Genomic DNA, 16,130 nt, shown 5'->3' on the forward strand with positions numbered 1-16,130 from the left:
TCCAGCTCCCACTCCTGCTCCAGTGCCTCCTGCAATGCTGCCTTCTTCACCTCGCGAACCCAGCCTTCCTGTACCACAGAGGTATGACGGCAAGCACAGTGAGTGCCGAGAGTTCCTTACCCAGTGTCAACTCACCTTTGAGCTTCAGCCTACCACCTACACTACGGATCGCCGCAAGATTGCCTTTGTGATCACCTTATTAGCTGGTAAGGCGCGAGCCTGGGCTACTGCTATCTGGCAAAGACAGGGACCTGAGTGCTTTGATTTCCAGCTGTTTTCTGAAGAGATGCTTCGGGTCTTCGATCAGGCAGACATCAGTACCGACGCAGCCCGAAAGCTCATGTCCATCCGGCAAGGAGGAAGCGTCGCAGATTACGCCATCTCGTTCCGAACACTCGCAGCAGTAAGTGGATGGAACGAGACTGCCCTGGTGTCAGCCTTCCACCATGGTCTGTCTGACCCCATCAAGGACGGTCTGGCCTCTATTGGATGCCCAAGTGACCTCGAAACCCTCATCTCACATGCTATTCGTCTGGACAACAGGATGAGAGAACGCCACCAAGCCTTGAGCCCCCCCAGCCTCCCTACCTCTACCTGGAGACCGTCTACCTCCTTCAATGACTGTCCAGAACCCATGCAAGTGGGTCGTACTCGCCTCTCCGCATCTGAGAGGGAGCGCAGAAGGAGGGACAAGTGCTGCATCTACTGTGGCAAGCCTGGTCACTTCCGAGCATCATGTCCCGAACTCTTGGGAAAAGGACCGCCCCGTCCAGCCGAGGGAGGGTTGTGACGGGGCCTACCCTCTCTCCCGGACTCCCTGGCCAAGGAATCTACATCCCGGTCTCCATCTCCTGGGGTGAGTCTGTCCACTCTTGTCAAGCTTTGATAGACTCAGGGGCGGCTGGGAACTTTATGGATATTCACTTCGCCCAAAGCATCAATATTCCGACTGCACCTCTTGAAGTCCCACTGTCTGTGTCTGCCCTCGATGGCCAAGCGTTAGGTGATGGAAGAGTCACTCAAGTTACTTCTCCAGTCTTCCTCCAGTCTCAAGGTCACAAGGAAGAAATATCCCTGCACCTGATTCCTTCACCTGAGTTCCCAGTTATTCTAGGCCTTCCTTGGCTTACTCGCCACAACCCTCGCATAGACTGGGTAACAAGCCAGGTTGTGGAATGGGGCCCTGCATGCCATGCCTCTTGTCTGCTCTCTAGCTCTCCTGTGTCTCCTGCCGAGCCCCCTGATCTCACCGAGTTATCTCAAGTTCCCACAGAGTACTGGGATCTCAAGGAGGTGTTCAGCAAGAGCAGGGCCGCCGTTCTTCCTCCGCACCGGGCCTATGACTGTGCCATCAACTTGCTCCCTGGGACTACCCCTCCTCGTGGCAGACTGTTTTCACTCTCTCAGCCAGAACGCAAGGCCATGGAGGAATACCTCAAAGATGCCCTGGTCTCTGGGTTTATTCGACCCTCCACTTCACCTGCTGGAGCCGGCTTCTTCTTTGTCGGCAAGAAGGATGGGGGGCTCCGACCATGTATTGATTACAGGGGCCTGAATAAGATCACTGTGCGCAACCGATATCCCCTTCCGCTGATGTCCACAGCTTTCGACCTGCTCCAAGGCGCCACCGTCTTCACCAAGTTGGACCTACGGAACGCATACCACCTCATCCGTATCCGACAGGGAGACGAGTGGAAGACTGCCTTTAACACCCCATCTGGGCACTACGAATACCAGGTGATGCCCTTCGGACTCACCAACGCACCAGCTGTTTTTCAGGCCCTAATCAACGACGTCTTAAGGGACATGATTAACCTATACGTTTTTGTCTACCTCGACGACATCCTTATCTTTTCCAAGACCGTGCAGGAGCACCGCCACCATGTCCGCCAGGTTCTCCAGAGGCTGCTACAGAACAAGCTGTTCGCCAAGGCCCAGAAATACGAATTTCATGTTCCCGAGGTCTCCTTTCTGGGATTTATTGTACGGACAGGCCAACTCCAAATGGACCCTGCCAAGACCCTGGCCGTCCGGGATTGGCCTACTCCCAAGTCCGTTAAGGAGGTTCAGCGGTTCTTAGGATTCGCTAACTTCTACCGCAAGTTCATCAGGAACTTCAGTTCTGTGGCAGCACCCATGTCAGACCTCACCAAAGGGACAGGTGGATCTTATGGCTGGTCTCCTCAGGCAGAAAAGGCGTTCAAAGACCTCAAGGACCGCTTCTGCACGGCACCCATTCTGGTTCTCCCGGACACCTCCCAACCATTCATCGTGGAGGTGGACGCCTCGGACAGTGGTGTCGGCGCGGTGCTCTCTCAACGTTCGGAAGGAAAGCTGCACCCCTGCGCTTACTTCTCCCACCGCCTGAGTCCTGCTGAGTCCCGGTACGATGTGGGGGATCGAGAACTGCTAGCGGTCAAACTGGCCCTTGAGGAGTGGAGGCACTGGCTGGAGGGAGCACAACATCCATTCCTGGTTTGGACTGACCACAAGAACCTGGAGTACCTCCAGCAAGCCAAGAGACTGAACCCTCGACAGGCTAGGTGGGCCCTGTTTTTCAGTCGGTTTGACTTCACCCTCTCATACCGCCCCGGCTCCAAGAACACCAAACCTGACGCACTGTCCAGACTGTTCTCTGCCACTAACAGGGAGAATGAAGTCGGGCCTATTATCCCTGTGTCCCGGATTGTGGCCCCTGTCCGCTGGGGTATTGAGGAGGCTGTCCGACGAGCCCAACGCCAGGACCCCGGTCCTGGGACGGGGCCACCAGGCCTCTTGTACGTCCCACATCAAGCCCGGGCCAAGGTTCTCCAGTGGGGTCACTCTTCCCCTCTCACCGCCCACCCGGGAGCTCGGAGGACCCTGGACTTCCTGAAAAGACGCTTCTGGTGGCCTAACATGGAGAAGGAAGTAAGGTCATTTGTCCTGTCCTGTGAGGTTTGCACCAGAACCAAGAACCCACGACAGCGTCCCCAGGGTCTCCTGCATCCTCTGACCATTCCCCGGCGTCCCTGGTCCCACGTGGCAGTCGACTTTATCACGGGTCTCCCTGAGTCACAAGGTAACACGGTCATTTTGGTCTTAGTTGACAGATTCTCCAAGGCCTGCCGCTTCATACCACTGTGCAAACTCCCCTCTGCTCTTGAAACTGCGAAACTTTTGTTTAATCATGTCTTCCGAGTCTTTGGTCTTCCACAGGACATCGTCTCAGACCGAGGGCCCCAGTTCTCCTCCCGAGTGTGGCACGGGTTCTGCAAGGTCATCGGAGCCACTGCCAGCCTCTCCTCTGGGTTTCACCCACAGTCCAATGGTCAGACGGAGAGGCTCAACCAGGACCTGGAAACCACCCTGCGAGGCCTGGCTATGGATAACCCGACATCGTGGAGCACCTGGCTGCCATGGGCGGAGTACGCCCACAACACCCTGCAGTCATCGGCCACCAAGCTGTCGCCATTCCAGTGCCAATTCGGGTTCCAGCCACCTCTGTTCCCGGACCAGGAGGAGGACGCGGGGGTGCCCTCGGTCAACCAATATGTGAGACGGTGTCGCAAGACCTGGAGCAAGGTCAGGAAGACCCTCATACAGACCTCCAGAACCAACCAGACTCAGGCCAACCGCCATAGAAGACCTGCACACGCTTTCCGCCCTGGGCAGCGTGTTTGGCTGTCCACTAAGGACCTTCCACTGCGGGTGGAGAACCGCAAGCTTGCTCCTCGCTACATTGGCCCCTTCAAGGTGGTGCGCAGGGTGAACCCTGTCTCCTACCGGCTCCAGTTGCCCCGGACTCTGAGGATCAACCCCACTTTCCATGTTTCCCTGTTACGGCCCGTACTGACGTCTACGTATGCCCCTGCCCCTAGGAACCCCCCACCCCCCCGCATCTTCCAGGGGCAGACTGTGTTCACTGTGAATCGCCTGCTTGACTCCCGCCGGGCCCGCGGCGGGTTGCAATATCTGGTGGACTGGGAGGGCTATGGTCCTGAGGAGCGCTGCTGGGTTCCTGCTCGGGATGTCCTTGATAAAGAACTATGTCGGGACTTCCATTCGGCCCATCCGGATCGCCCTGGGAACGTCAGGAGACGCTCCTAGAGGGGGGGGTCCTGTTAGGACTAGGACTGTTTTGGCCTCTAGAGGCCGCTGTTATTTCCTTTTCATGTCGTGTTTATTTTGGCCTCTAGAGGCCGCCACTGTTCCTGTGTTTTGTGTTTGTGTTAGTCCTAATTATCTTCACCTGTGTCCTTAATTAGTTTGTGTATTTATACCCCTGAGTTCAGTCCTCTTGTCACGGAGTCTTTGTGCTGTTATGTTTATCTCCAGTTTCCTTTGTACTGTGTTTTTTGATCTTCTTAGCTTTTGTATTTTTGCACTTTGCTTTTCTTTTGGATTATACTCTTTGGTTTTTTTTTGTCTTTTGTTTTGCCCTGTATATAGTGTATATAGTTTAAATAAACCTTTTGATTCTTTTTCTACTTCCGCCTCACGCCTCTGCATTTGAGTCATCCCCCTGGTGGCCTAGTGGGGGTTTGCTGGATTATCACACCAACGAACCAGGTTCGAATCCCAGCAAAACCCTAACAATGCAGGCCCGAAATGTCCCTACTTTGGCAAAGAGCTCGAGAAAATCTTGTTATAAACATAGGTATGTAGTTAAAAAGAGCTACAATTACAGCAGCGTTGATGGGAGTCCAAAATTATGAGGCGTCTGCAAAAATGGTCTAAGTATAAAGAGTGGAAAAGACATGCTGTATGAGTACATGTAAACATACTGCATGCATACCTCTGAATGAAGTCTTCTAGTTTCTTGGCATGAAGCTCATCCTGCTCAACCTGTTTCCTGCGTCCCTCGTCTTCCTCATCAGGCCCCGTTGGAGTACCCTGTAGAAGCCACCTCTCCCTCATGGCTTTAGACTTGAAAACACACATCATCATTTGTTCAGATTGGTATCAGATCAGATTGTTTGTACATAATCATTCTGGTGGTCGGTGACCTATCAGAGAAACCCCTCCTTTCAGCAATGGATATTTAATGCATAGACTCTTTTGGAAACACTATGCAAACCAGCCTACAGATAACAGATGTTATAGTGAGCCGGTTCTTCTGGTGAGAGTACACTGGCAGGGTTTTGGTGGTCAGTTTTTGTTGGAGTTGTGAAGCCCCATAAGGCTCCTCATTTCTTGTCAGTAGGCCTCATGTTGATGATCAGCTCTAAGAACACAAGAATGCTCCTGACCATTTCACAACCTGTTGAAGGTATGCAGCAGCAACCAGAGCACAACTTCTGAGATTTCCGGCCTGTCTGCTTGCTGTGTAATAAGACCCTGGTTTGACCCATGAAGCAACTTGAAAAGTTTGCAAAAATGAATACATGCTGCGAAAAGTTCAACAAAGCATGTTTGGTTTGGATTGTGGTGCCATTTCTCTAGATAATGTAAATGTACATACATGCTAAAATTATTGTATATTATTATACATACAGGACACTTTTTCAATGGAATAAAAACATGGATTCTTTTCTCTTCTAGCAGGTTTCATTCATTTGGCTTGATAGCATGCAATATTGTTAGCATATTGCTTATCCTAAGTGTATTATGTCACTCTACCCAATGGAGGATGAGTGTTGAATATGGTTTGATATATTGCTTGGTTGTCAAGACAACATGATGATGTCAGGGTGCAGGCGCAGGGGAGAGCGGGAGAAGCAAACTGCAGACGAAGCCAAAACAGTAGACTAGAATCGTGGTCAAAGAGATGGGCGGAGGTTGGTTGATCAACAAACGGAACGTGGGAGGCGAGACTAATGCCGCTTTTCCACTACAAACGCGGCTAAGTCGGGCTGAGCCGTGCCGTGCTGAGTCGGGCTGAGCGGGGCTGTTGGAGTTGCATTTCGACTACAACCGCGTTGAACCATGCTGGCTGGAAGTGGGTGGACACATTGGGTGGAGTTAGCGAAAGTGGGTGGACGTCAGGTGATGTCGTTAAGCAGCGCAAACAGTGACATCAGTGATCTTTTAAGCAGTAGTCTCACGACCCGAATAGTAAACAATAAACATGGAGGACATGGAGTCGTTAGTGTTGCTGGTCTTGGTGCTGTGGCTTGTTGTCACCGACAACGCTAACAGATACTGGCAAGAGCGTATAGATGAGGCGAGGCGCATAAGGCTTCAGAAATTCTCGTAATTCGTAATTCTTCTCCTTCCGGGTTTGCGGTGTTTACAGATCCCAGCGTGCTCGCGGGGCGTGTGTGGGCATGTGAGGACACTCCTCCTCACCAATCAGTGCACAGGGGAGTGTCTGCTCACGCCCCCAGCCTCACTCGGCACGGCTTGGCTCGCTTCAGCCCCACTCCAAAACGGTGCGAGTTTTAGGGGCTAAGCAGGGCTGAAACGAGCTGAGTCGTGCTGGTTTTTGGTAGTCGAAACGCGAGTCGTGTCGGGCTGAAGTGAGCTGAAGCGAGCTGAAGTGAGCTGAAAAAGGGTAGTGGAAAAGGGCCATAAGAGACGAGGTCGGGGAAACCGTAAACAAAGGTTGAATAGCGAACTGGCAGGCAAAAAGTATACAGCTCAGTACGACAGGGGATAAATATTGAACAATACTTCGTGTTGAACATGAGTGAGAGTGGAGTTTCAGCTGATTAAAATGGAAATGAGTGACAGGTGTACTTAATAGGCTGGAGATAGAGTGGTTCATGGGAAGTATAGTTCATGGTGGCCATGTTTGGAGGCTGTTTCCAGCTTATGCTCTCAACGCTGTTACTGGCAGACGTCACATGTCAGAGATGTAAAATGCCCACGCTAGCGAGCGACTGTGACAGCTTGTAAGCAAACATGGCCGCCAGGTTTGCTTCATTAAATCCGGAAGATTTTGAGAGACGTTTGAAAGAGAAAGACATGTTGAACACCTGAAAGGAAAGTGTATGTATAATAATAATAATAATATTATTATTATTATTATTATTATTATTATTATTGGCTGGCTGTTTTCATGGTATATCAGATATATTTTATTCAGCTAGCATGATACTGAACTCGTCTTTGACTTGTTCAGTATCAAACTGAAGGAAATATATCTGATATACCACTCAACGTCAGCCAATATTATTTAATTACTACACTACCGTTCAAAAGTTTGGGGTCACTTTGAAATGTCCTTATTTTTGAAAGAAAAGCACTGTTCTTTTCAATGAAGATCACTTTAAACTAATCAGAAATCCACTCTATACATTGCTAATGTGGTAAATGACTATTCTAGCTGCAAATGTCTGGTTTTTGGTGCAATATCTCCATAGGTGTATAGAGGCCCATTTCCAGCAACTCTCACTCCAGTGTTCTAATGGTACAATGTGTTTGCTCATTGCCTCAGAAGGCTAATGGATGATTAGAAAACCCTTGTACAATCATGTTAGCACAGCTGAAAACAGTTGAGCTCTTTAGAGAAGCTATAAAACTGACCTTCCTTTGAGCAGATTGAGTTTCTGGAGCATCACATTTGTGGGGTCGATTAAATGCTCAAAATGGCCAGAAAAATGTCTTGACTATATTTTCTATTCATTTTACAACTTATGGTGGTAAATAAAAGTGTGACTTTTCATGGAAAACACAAAATTGTCTGGGTGACCCCAAACTTTTGAACGGTAGTGTATATACTAATATAACAGTATAATTTAATGTCTTTTACACAGTCTTCAATTTTGCATAGCTGTTCTACTGATTTACAGTGAACTGACAAATGTAACTATGTATCATCAGCATAGACGTGAAAGCCAACATCTTAACACTTTGGGCTAAGGGTGTGCCAGTATTTTAGAGCACCATGTATTGCACAGAGTCATACACATAGTTTCCAACACAAAGGTTATACTTGGGCGCACCACCAACGTGCTGACCACCCAAGTCTACAATGTCCCATTAAATAATCATATACGATTTGCATTTTTATGAGGTGATTTATTGTTGTTTACAATTTGTTATAAGGTGCGAGTATATGTACTGACCATCAGATTTTTATAGAGCAGATATTGGAAAATTTGCAGGGGTGGGTTTCCCAAAAGCTTCTTAACGCTAAGAGCATCTTAACTAGGAGAGAGAACGTTCATTGTGGCGCTCGCTCTACCATTTAACGATGATCTTTGTGCTGCGATGCTTTTGGGAAACTCAGGCCAGTTCTGTTTCTGTCAGTAATTTTTCTTCTTCCTTTTGCATGAGAACCATTATTTCTTACAGAAATGCATGTTTATTTTTAGAACAGATTAATTGCACAAACACGTCTGCAATATATTGACCACAGTTCCTGTGTTTCCGGTTCTTTCACTACACTCCTAATTGAGGTATTTTATAGTCTGGGTCTGAAGGGCTACTGAAGATAAAGATCAGTAATGCTAGGATGTGTAAGAACACTTTCAAATTCCCTTGTAGCAAGCTAGAGAAAGGCTGTATGCTTCATCAAAGCAAAGGCTGTTTGGTAACCATTGTCTCCTGAGATTACTCTGAGCTGGGAAGCTGTGGCAGCTTAAAGCTAGACTGCCTTTCAGATTTTTCAAGTGTAGGTCATAAAAATAATTTTCTCTGACACCCAATTATTTTTGTTTAGTGGACCGAAAGCTACCAAATTCGAATCACAGACTTCCAATTGAATTATTTTTTTTCCTAATAGGACAATGAATGAATTTAGGACCATGTGGCCCTAAATTTTCTGCTATTTATCCCCCGTCCAAACGAAGTTTGGTGGGGGATATACTGTACCAATGGGTTCTGTCTGTCTGTCCGGTCACATTTTTGTTTCTGGGCCATGTCTTTAAAACTACTGAAGATGTCTTCATGAAATTTTGTATACATATCAAGCAACATGTGAACTGGTGCCTTTTGCTGTTTTGGATTTTTGAAAAAAAGTATTTTTCAAATTTTTACATAAATAGATTTTGATGTAGTTTCTAAGAGCAATGTTCGTTTCCGGAGCATATATCCAAAACTATTCATGATACGGATTTGAAACTTGGTACACATATTAACGAGGTGATCTAGATGTGCCTTTTCATACTAAGAAATTTGAGAAATTTTAATTTTTCATGTTTCCATGGAGGGCGGCACGGTGGTGTAGTGGTTAGCGCTGTTGCCTCACAGCAAGAAGGTCCGGGTTCGAGCCCCGTGGCCGGCGAGGGCCTTTCTGTGTGGAGTTTGCATGTTCTCCCCGTGTCCGCGTGGGTTTCCCCCGAGTGCTCCGGTTTCCCCCAAAGACATGCAGGTTAGGTTAACTGGTGGCTCTAAATTGACCGTAGGTGTGAATGGTTGTCTATGTGTCAGCCCTGTGACGACCTGGCGACTTGTCCAGGGTGTACCCCGCCTTTCGCCCGTAGTCAGCTGGGACAGGCTCCAGCTTGCCTGCGACCCTGTAGAACAGGATAAAGCGGCTACAGATAATGAGATGAGATGAGATGAGATGTTTCCATGGAAACAATTTCAGACTTGGTCTCTCAGGTGAGTCTTAGGGGTAGGTTTTATTTCCAGAGCAGAACTTGAAAACTATGAGTGGTATGGTCTTGAAAGTTGGTATATGTCTTGATTAAGTAATGTATATGTGCCTTTTGATACTAAGAAATGTAAGAAATTTTAATTTTTAGCTCACCTGGACCAAAGGTCCGGTGGGTTATGCCATGGGCTGCTGAGGTCAGTGTAAAGAGGTAGGGTTGGTTTCCTGCAGCAGAACTTGAAAAATGTCACAAATAATATCTTGAAACTTGGTATATAGTTGGTACATAGGGCAGGGGATATAGATGACTCTGTCTTCTTGTTTTTCCTGCTTCACCATGACCCAATTCAAATACTACGTAATGCATTACATGGTGGGCTTTCCCTGTTCGCACAAGGCATTGTGGGGTATAAATTTGAAACAGGAGGGAAAAATGGAGGACGTGAGTGTGCGAATGAAACGTGAAAGACTGACTACAGTAACGGAAAGCGAGAAGAAAAGACGTTATGTTGCGAAGGAAAGGAAACGCAGGACCAAACTAATAAATATCGGCGGTCAGCGAGCACCTCGGTGTGATCAGCTGTTCGTTTAGCGACAGAATGATGGAACTGTCAGTGCACGGTCAAAGGTAAACCTGCGCATGCGCACACGGATTTCCTCTGTCTGCTTGACTGCGCGAAGCGGGCGATTTCATGCACATTATTTGCTCAGGAATCCCCTCAAATGAAATAACTTTCCAGCTGCAGAATGGCCTGATATTTTGTGAGATATTACAGAAATAAACATATATCACAATGACTAAATTTCAGAGGGAATTAAATTTCACCGATTTTATGAAATCGAAAGGCCGTCTCACTTGAACTAGTTCTTAAATTCTGTGACTATTTCAGACTATTTCTTTCTTTCTTTCTGAAAATGTTCGGTCTTAAACACTTTACAGTGGACACTCATTTCGATGTGTGCTATGGAGGGCAAGTTACTGTCTCACAGTACTGACTAATGTGAACAATACTACCAGAAACACGAGAGCCGCATTATTTCAAAACAGAACTGCATCATAGCTCTGAATAAAAGTAACCCATTTCACCGAGACTATGCCATGGTTAAGAGTACTATTGAATTTCAGTACTTGTATTCTATCAGAAAGCTCCACCTCTGATTTACAATCTTTGTGCTAGATCACCCCCAGGTTGATTTTCAGATCTGAAATACAATATCACAGAGAATTTTCTATAAAGTGTACAAACGTCTGAAGTTTGTGATGTCAAAGTTCTAGACACAGGAAGCATCAAGTAAAATATTTTAACTGTACCCTTATATTCATATATTTTACTGCTGAGGGAAAGCAACTTGTTAGGAAGCACAGCTTGAAGTTCATTATACTCTTGTTTAAAAATTGAATATATTCAGTGAAAAAGTAAAAAAGGGAATCAACTGGCACATTTTCAAATGGAAACATCTAAAAACAACCCTGCGCTGTCAAATGTGTTACTGGGGCAAATTTCCTTTTTTGAAACTTTCCAGTGAGAACTTAGTTCAGACTCCGTAAACACCCACTGCTTTAAAAAAAAAAATTCCACTTCCTGGATCTGTCCTTCGTTTCCAGCCCAAACTAGTCCTTCATTGACTTTACCCAGCCTTCACACACCATCTGAATGTATAAACACTCAAAGTGAATTCAATTACTTTTACATGTTCGTGTTGTTTGTAGTTTTCATAATGGGGTAATTGGTGTGAGGATCAGGCTAGTTGTTAAAAAGCTGCTAGCAGTTGCATGCTAGCTCCTGGTCACTAATGGATTGTTTGGGTGCTTTAAAACTAGGCATTCCAACTGCTACACTACCGTTCAAAAGTTTGGAGTCACCCAGACAATTTTGTGTTTTCCATGAAAAGTCACACTTTTATTTACCACCATAAGTTGTAAAATGAATAGAAAATATAGTCAAGACATTTTTCTGGCCATTTTGAGCATTTAATCGACTCCACAAATGTGATGCTCCAGAAACTCAATCTGCTCAAAGGAAGGTCAGTTTTATAGCTTCTCTAAAGAGCTCAACTGTTTTCAGCTGTGCTAACATGATTGTACAAGGGTTTTCTAATCATCCATTAGCCTTCTGAGGCAATGAGCAAACACATTGTACCATTAGAACACTGGAGTGAGAGTTGCTGGAAATGGGCCTCTATACACCTATGGAGATATTGCACCAAAAACCAGACATTTGCAGCTAGAATAGTCATTTACCACATTAGCAATGTATAGACCCGTTTCACTGACGTCACCCGAAACCGGAAGTAAACAGACCCTACGCCATTTTGGAAGACCAACAAACTCGTGATTAGGGGGAAATAACGGCAGCGGTATGTGAACCCACGAGAATAAAGTGGAGTGGCAAATGACTTAAACAAACAAATCTGAGCTGTTTTATTTATGATTTATTGGCCCAACAGTAGACTTGAAAGAAACCTGTGTGAGACTTGGCAAAAAACTGTGGATATAATAGATAAGTCTGTGCATGATATGTGGACACTTTGAGGTAAGCAAATGCAATAAATTCAGATTTAAAACATGCTAAATTGGCCCCAAGTTGATAACTGGAATAGGAGCAAGCCTCCCAGACTTCTACAATTTAATAATAATAATAATTTAGGATGGTTTGGGGCTTGCTCGCTGCTGCCAGGTTGGTTGTTGAGTAGCCTGTCTTTTTTTTTTTTCTTGCATGTGGTATCATTGTTGACGCGAGGTTGTTTTTTGAACATGCCAATGCGGACACGATTTCCCCTGATGAGTTATGACTTCAGACGCGATGCATGTGTGGAGTTGTGGAGTCCGCGTGATATGTGCGTAAGATAGGCTTCTCATGTGTTTGGAGATCCGCGCTCCGAGACAAGCGCAAGCACCCCCCCAGGGAAAAAAAGGGACCCCCCGAAAATATCGGCATAGTTCGAACACTGAGTGTAGGCACTGGGTGTAAACAACAAATAGTTTACAATGTCTGGGTAGCAAACAGATGGCAGAATTGGTGTCCGGTCCTCCTTATGTTTCCATTCTCCCTTGCCGCGAGTCTTATCATATGGGTCAAACCCATCAATCACAGCCAGTTTCTCCACATACCGTGCCCTTTCTGCAGCTGGTAATGTACTCACATAACCAGAATTATCATCCATCGTGTCACTTTACTCTCGCTCGTACTTTGTTTTATATTGTGAGTGCATGTACTTGGTCTTCCAATATGGCGCCTAACAAAATCTCGCGGCGCGGTGACGTCATGTGAAAGGGGTCTATAGAGTGTATTTCTGATTAGTTTAAAGTGATCTTCATTGAAAAGAACAGTGCTTTTCTTTCAAAAATAAGGACATTTCAAAGTGACCCCAAACTTTTGAACGGTAGTGTACGTCAAATTACGTAGCAGTGCGGTAAAAATAGCCCGCTTGATATTTTTAGTTACGTTGCAACAAAATATTTTCAGTTCAACATGTCGTAAATCTCCGCATGCTGGCTCAGAAATGAGACAAATCTTTTAGCCAGCGCTTTTCCCTCCATGTTTGTTTTTCCTACTGGCCCCCAAACTTGCGACATGATTGGTTAGGGAGTTAAAAAAAAAAGTGCTTGATGCGACACAGTGCTTTTTGAAAAGTGTAACTATTTTCAACTCTGGAATCTTTGCTGATGTTCAAACAATAGCTGCAGTCTTGCCACTCTGCAGTCCTTCCTTTTGAATTACAATATAAAGTCTGCACTGGCAGTTGAGAAAAACACATAGTGTGAAAACAGTCTTCGAAATCCTTAACTGTTTATTCTCTGTCTCAGCCCAGTCCCTCAGAAATGTCCTCCGGGCAATTCTTTTTATCAGATGTTTCCCAGTCTCTCAAAACAAGTGCCTCATTGCCCTAAAGTTGTCTTTTCTCAAGAGAGCTCAAGAACAAAAACTCTTTAGAGAGTCAAACTAAACTTGGCCCATTTGCTTTTTTTGTGAATTCAAACTAGCATAAAATACAGGCAATTACGCCACGGAGTTTTCCTTTGTAATTGAGGCAAACCGCTGGCTATCTGATAATACATTAAGCATTCCTAAAGGAGATGTTTGCCGACCATACTTAGCTGTGCTTCTTATAGAGTGGGAAATCTGCCATATCACCACCATCTTATTTTATAAACAAACCACCAAGGCATAAAAAGAAATCTCAGAGAACTAAAGTAATCCACAAGGATCAGGTTTTAACACAATGGCAGGGTTACCAAATTTAAATATAATTTTTAAGGAAATGAGTCACTTTAACAATCACCTTTTGAGATTTCTAGAGCAATTCCAGCGTTATGGACGTGACACTTGAACTCAAAATGGCAACAAATGACCCAGTGCATGTTTTATTGTCTCCCAGTATTTAAACAGGTGTTGCATATTTTAAGGCTGTACCATACTGGAGAAGTGATAGAACAAGAACAATTCCCATAGTACATCTAGGGCATGCCAGAAAATGCCAATAAAAGATGCGTTATGGATGTGACAGAAAAAGTATCACTTTTCTTGGGTGACTGTACGTTTGTATCAAACTCTGTGAAATTGTAAACCTAATGTCAAAATGGAGATATCCGTTTGATAGAGGGGTCCAAGGTGAATATTAAAAAAATCTTTGTTTAAAATATTTTGTATTTCATGCAGAGTTTTGGAAGGAAAAGTCAGCGTTATGGATGTGACGAAATTCCGTTATGGATGTGACGCGAATAGACATGGCATATGTTTAGAAAATCAGCAATTTAACCGCCACAACCCTTTGAAAAACTCTCTAAATATCAGCTAAAACTATCAAAGTTCTTAAATAATATTTAGGATGGCTATTGTTTTGCTGTTTTGTGGATTTTAGCATACATTTCTGTGGCTTGTGGCAATAATATAGAATTGTACATGATCAAAGTTGATTTTAGCTTGGGTTTTACATTATAAGAAAGAAAGACTGACAGTGACATATTAGGTTGGTTACAAATTGGTTCAACTTATTCACATCTGTAAAATACAGGCCTAGGTGATATCTCTGGGAGTGGTTTTGATGTATTACATGTTGCTTTATTTTTGCATGGTGAGGTTGACATTTACATGGAATTGCCCATTATTAGTTTTCCAACAACTTCATACTTTTCCTTACACTTGTAACATATTACACACGCTTATCCGTTAATTTCTTAGCCAAGTCTGGCCAAGTGCTCATGAAAACCGAGTGTAACTATTTTAGAAGACGTTCTTTAGTCTTTCTTACCTTAAGATGTTGAAGTTGCAGGACAAGATCATCTAACTGTCTTCTTTTATCCTCAATTTCTGTTTGCCTTTTTCGTTTTTCCTGAAAAAAAAGAAAGATGCTCTGAGTTTCAGTGATCAAGAGCAGATATTTAGTTTTTTTTTCTATCTAATTTCATATACTACGATATGGACTCACTTGTCCTGTCTGAAGAGCAGATCAGAACATGTATCTGTTTAGTGCTCCAAATGTTTATATCTGTAACTGGATGTGGATCTGAACTAAAAGTGGGTGCATTCTGGATGGGAAAATTTCATTCATTCATTTTCTTTGCTGCTTATCCATTGCAAGTTGTGGGTGAGAGGCAGGATGCACCCTGGATGGGTCACCCATCTATCTTGGGGCTACCACAGCGAGACAGACAGCAGCACTTACTGTATATTCATTCACACTTATGAGCAATTTCGAGTAGCCATTTGACCTAATCTGCATGTCTTTGAACCGTGGGAGGAAACTACGGTAGAGCATCCAGAGGAAACCCACACATGCAGACTCCACATAGAAAGGCCCTAGTCAGTTGTGAGGTTTGAACACAGAACCTTCTTGCTCTGAGGTGGCAGTGCTAACCACTGCACCACTTGTCCACTCAGTACTGGAAGGTTCTTCAATTAATTATCTAATTCTTCTTCTTCTTTCGGCTGCTCCCATTAGGGGCCACCACAGCGGATCTGTTCCACATATTTGAATTGGCATAGGTTTTACACCAGATGCCCTTCCTGATGCAACCCTCCCCAGTCTATCCAGGCTTGGGACTGGCACTAAGTATGCACTGGCTTGTACAACCTCAGTGGCTGGGTATTTTACTTAATCTGTATGTCTTTGGACTGTGGAGGAAACTGGAGCACCCAAAGGAAACCCATGCAGAGAACATGCAAACTCCACACAGAAAGGCCCCCATCGGCCGTGAGGTTCAAACCCAGAAACTTCTTGCTGTGAGGTGACAGTGCTAACCACTGCACCCCTGTGCTGCCCTATTTATTTATCAAATGTGAACTTGAAAAATAAGTCATTTTTCTTTTACAAAATCAAACAACAAATTGCAATTTGCAGAACTATTTTCAACTACTGAACTTTTTCTCGACTGTTCCTCAAACAAATAAGCTAAAACCAGTGTCTTTTAAAACGATGTCTTTACCAATAAAAGACACTATTGATTATAGTTGACAACAAAAGCCACCTAATAATATTTTGTCAGATTTACTTTAGTGTTTGGATTTGTTACAGTCCGTCCATTCATCCATCCATCCATCCATTATCTGTAGACGCTTATCCTGTGCAGGGTGGCGGGCAAGCTGGAGTCTATCCCAGCTGACTATGGGTGAGAGGTGGGGTACACCCTGGACAAATCGCCAGATCATCACAGGGCTGACACATG

The 16,130-nt window shown here is 45.0% G+C and overlaps 1 protein-coding gene across 4 annotated transcripts in view; it reads right to left on the reverse strand.

Moving 5' to 3' along the window:
• Positions 1-16,130, reverse strand: part of LOC132873358 (A-kinase anchor protein 2) — a 176,567-nt gene that overhangs the window by 142,898 nt on the left and 17,539 nt on the right. For 3 of the 4 annotated variants that reach the window (XM_060908839.1, XM_060908841.1, XM_060908842.1), the window contains exons 2-3: positions 14,717-14,797; positions 4,778-4,908 (exon numbers count right to left, since the gene is read on the reverse strand). In XM_060908839.1, coding sequence (XP_060764822.1) covers positions 4,778-4,908; positions 14,717-14,797 — 212 coding nt within the window. The remainder of the gene's footprint in view (positions 1-4,777; positions 4,909-14,716; positions 14,798-16,130) is intronic. The other variant, XM_060908840.1, reaches the window with a different exon arrangement.

The sequence above is a fragment of the Neoarius graeffei genome, chromosome 25 (assembly GCF_027579695.1).
Source record: "Neoarius graeffei isolate fNeoGra1 chromosome 25, fNeoGra1.pri, whole genome shotgun sequence".
NCBI classification, from domain to species: domain Eukaryota; kingdom Metazoa; phylum Chordata; class Actinopteri; order Siluriformes; family Ariidae; genus Neoarius; species Neoarius graeffei.